The sequence below is a fragment of the Olea europaea genome, unplaced genomic scaffold, assembly GCF_002742605.1.
Source record: "Olea europaea var. sylvestris unplaced genomic scaffold, O_europaea_v1 scaffold11739, whole genome shotgun sequence".
Taxonomy (NCBI): Eukaryota; Viridiplantae; Streptophyta; class Magnoliopsida; order Lamiales; family Oleaceae; genus Olea; species Olea europaea.
The window spans coordinates 1-3,602 of NW_019229148.1; the positions used below are offsets into that span (position 1 = coordinate 1).

The 3,602-nt window shown below is 39.2% G+C and overlaps 1 protein-coding gene across 1 annotated transcript; it reads right to left on the bottom strand.

Annotated features, from left to right (window-relative positions):
* Window positions 1-892: 892 nt before the first annotated feature.
* On the bottom strand, window positions 893-3,033 carry LOC111373885 (aureusidin synthase-like). The gene is made up of 2 exons (XM_022996477.1): window positions 1,555-3,033; window positions 893-1,422 (listed from the first exon to the last, which is right to left on the bottom strand). The coding sequence occupies exons 1-2, from the start codon at window positions 2,935-2,937 to the stop codon at window positions 1,051-1,053; spliced, it is 1,755 nt and encodes a 584-aa protein (XP_022852245.1). The 5' UTR covers window positions 2,938-3,033; the 3' UTR covers window positions 893-1,050.
* Between the last annotated feature and the right edge of the window lie 569 nt (window positions 3,034-3,602).

Consider the following 3,602-nt stretch of genomic DNA (forward strand, 5'->3'; position numbering starts at 1 on the left):
TCGGTGGGACGATCGCACTGTTTTACATAGTGCAACCGTTGAATAGAGTCACCCAATGAGATGAGGCCATCCCAAAACTTGAGATGGAAAGAGAGAATATTAAGTCTCGAGCAGGTCTCACCTCATTGAGTGAGAGAGAGCCACCTGATGAGGTGATGACTCCTCATTCGACAGTCGCTTCATGTAGTACGGTGAATTTGGTGTCGTAGAATAAAATCATCAAATGAGGTGAGGTCATCTCGAAACTTGAGGTGGAAAGAGAAAAATCATTAAGTCTCGAGGTGGCCTCACCTCATTGGGTGATGGAAAGCCACCTGATGAGGTGATGACTCCTTATTCAGCAATCGCATCATGTAGGACGGTGCAATCGATCCACCGAATTTTTTTCTCATTTTGGTGAGAGAAAATTTTGGTGTTAAAATAGAAAAGAGAATAAGGGGCATTAGGAAGCCATGAACCCAAAATTTATAAAAGTTGGTCATATTTCAAAATGTACTTTGAAAAGGAGACATTTTTTCCAATTTCATCTTGTACTCGCCACATGCTATGAATATTATGATTATCCAGCTGGAAGTCACTCAAGCAAACGGCATAAATAGTGGAGCAGGTAAGATGTTCAAAGAATCAAATGGATTACGATTAAATTAAGAATTGACAAATCCCTAAGAAAAATATCGAAGTTAAGATTCCCTTATTTGAGCTCCATTTTTTGGGAGAAAAAATGAATTTTTGAATAGTGTTGATATGAAATGTGTGGTTAAAAAATAAAAAAAAAAATTTACGTGTAATATTATTTTATTGAAAAATTTGTGATTGAAATGATATTAAAATGGGGCTTAAACAAGTGCTTAAAAATAGCTGCACCGGCTGGCACTGAAAAGAGACAAAAATATAGTATAGAGGAGGGCATATTTGAAATGAATTCAGGGATTTATTTCAAATCAAAACATTGGAACAACCAGCAGGTTATTACAAAGTACAGTAATAAATCTTTAAAAAGAAAAAAAAAAAGAAAAAAAGAAAGGCAGTACACGAAATGAAAGTTGATCATCAATCATCAAGTTCAATCTTGATTCCATGGACGGTGATGGCATCGCCGAAGTTCTTTGGAACCAAAGTCACCAAAACATGCTGGTCATCTTCAGCATCCAAATCCTCAAGTATATCAGTTATTGATAACCTCAGATTAGTCTTTATCTTCTTATCATTTTTATGCTTATGCGGCACATTTACAAAACTTCCGGCAAATTCAGTGTTTTCCGGCGAACTTTCTGCATCGTCTTCATCATTAATAAACACGTCGAATTTCGCGTACACGTCTCTTTCGAGTTCAATGCCTTGTATGATCAATATCTCCTCCAATTCGTCTTTCTCTTTCTTACTCCTCTTCTTCTTTGGCCTCTTCACCATGACTTTTATTACCTGTCCAAGACAAAATTTAAGTAAATAAAATTAGCCATTTTAACTATTTTACATAAGAGATGGTCTAAGTCAACAAAGATGTTAACCTCGATTATGATGAATAAGCTTTTAGATTAGAAAGTTCAACGTTACCTGATCTAGTTTTGCAGGGAAGATGTCCTTTGGACTTGGAATATCAGCAGCATTTGCGCGGACGAGTTTCTTTAATTTCCTTACAACGGAAGAAATACGAGGTTTTGGACGAGATCTTAGCCATGGTACTTCCACATCTTGGTATACATATCCAAGTTTAGTATGGTCTAGACAATCTCGAACCTTAACACGTACCATTTTTGCATTTTCATCATAGAAAACGAACGAAGCATCGAGAAAATCAGGATCTGTAATGTCCTGACGCCTTCCTCCGAGGGTTTTCCATAAAGTCCACATTCTGTCAATATTTGAGTGATGAGCAAAAAATATAGGGTCCCTTCCGGCTGAATAGAAATTCCCCATGTTCTCAAAATTAGGCTGGGTCCGATCACCGGTCCAAACATGGACAGCACCATGAGGAATGTTCTCAATTGAACCGCTACCGGGATTAGGATCTTCGCCTTGCCGGTAGGGGCTGCCGAAAAACAGACGGGGAGTCTTGGAATTGGATACCATTTGCCTGTACATGATTGTGAGATTTCTGGAGGTTTGTTGGGCTTCGCCGGTGTTGGAATCGCTGCCGCTGAAGTTCAAATCGATAAACGCCGGCGGCTGATGAGCACTGTCCCGGAGTGGATCGTAGAGGGAAGAATTTTGATTGGCATATATAGCCGGTAAATGCATGCCGCCAGGTGCATCGTAATTCCAGAATGGCATGGCAAAAGTTGGATCGTCGATTAAGTTTCCCAAGATTCTTTCGAAGAAGTATAGATAATATCTATGGAACGGAAAAAAGAGCCATGAATTGTGGACTTGAAGTTCAAGATTAGGAAATCCGACTTGATCATAAGCACCATCGCAGTAAGCGCAATGGACATTGGCTTGTTGTCTGAAACTGCGTGGATCATCGTCAGGAAGGGCCCTCATGAGCTCAACTGCTCTGTTAAATTTGGCAATATAAGCCTCGTCGGCTAGATGGGCGGCAGGTCGCACCCGCATGGTGGTGGGTGGTGGAGGAAACTTGAAATCTAGTATTTCTCCGGTGGGTGGGGGACAGCAATTTGTGGGAGCAGCGCCCTGAGGCAAATCTGCGGGGCCACATGTTGTGACGTCCGGGGCGGAGATAGGGGCGGCAAAGGCAAAGGGATTAGCACCAAGGCTGGAGGCGCCGTACAGTCCTCCTAACCCAATAAGCAAATTTCTCCTGTCAAACTTTCCGGTTGAAGATTCTTGATCACCATCAATGGTTTTGCAAGATATTTTATGGCTAATCCTTCTGATCGAGGGACTAAGTGTAGTCTTGAAAGGAATGAAATGCGAGGTGGAACGAGGGGTGGCGGTGGCTGAAATGTTGGTGGAGGGCAATGGAACAATGGAAGCCATTCTTTCTTTGAAGTTAAATATTACGAAGTTACTTGGATCATCATTTATAGAGGAAAAAATGCATGTTTAGGTGTGAATCGAGACTATTCTACAAAGGAAAACACATGGGAATAGTAATACAAATTTCATATGAAAAAGGTAGCAACTGGGAAAATATTACAATTTGGAGCTGCGTAAAGTCATATCAATCAGGGCGATCATGTCGGTGTGAACAATTTTTAAATACATAGAAAGAATTATCAACGAGTCGAACAGATATCAGATATTAATTAAAAAAGATCAAAAGACATAATCTTAGGTCAATACATAACCCGTTCACCATCTCCAACGTCCTCTCTAAGGAAAAATGAAATCAAAATTTTATCCGATCAATAAATCTTAACGACATTTGTTTAGAATTTAGTTTATTATTAGATGATATAATATATTAAGGTAAAGATGGCGGCTTCTCTACTGAAACAGGGAAAAAAAAATAAAAAAAAATAGTGGACGCACGCGAACACACACACACACTTGCATCAAATTAATGTTTAAAATGAAAAAAAATTGAGCAGATCTAAAATGCTAAACTTGTCGCGTGCCAAAGAAGAAAAAAATAATATAACAAAAGCCAATTTAATCATTAAATAAATTATGTTGATTAACGTAAACCTTAGCCAATAGAA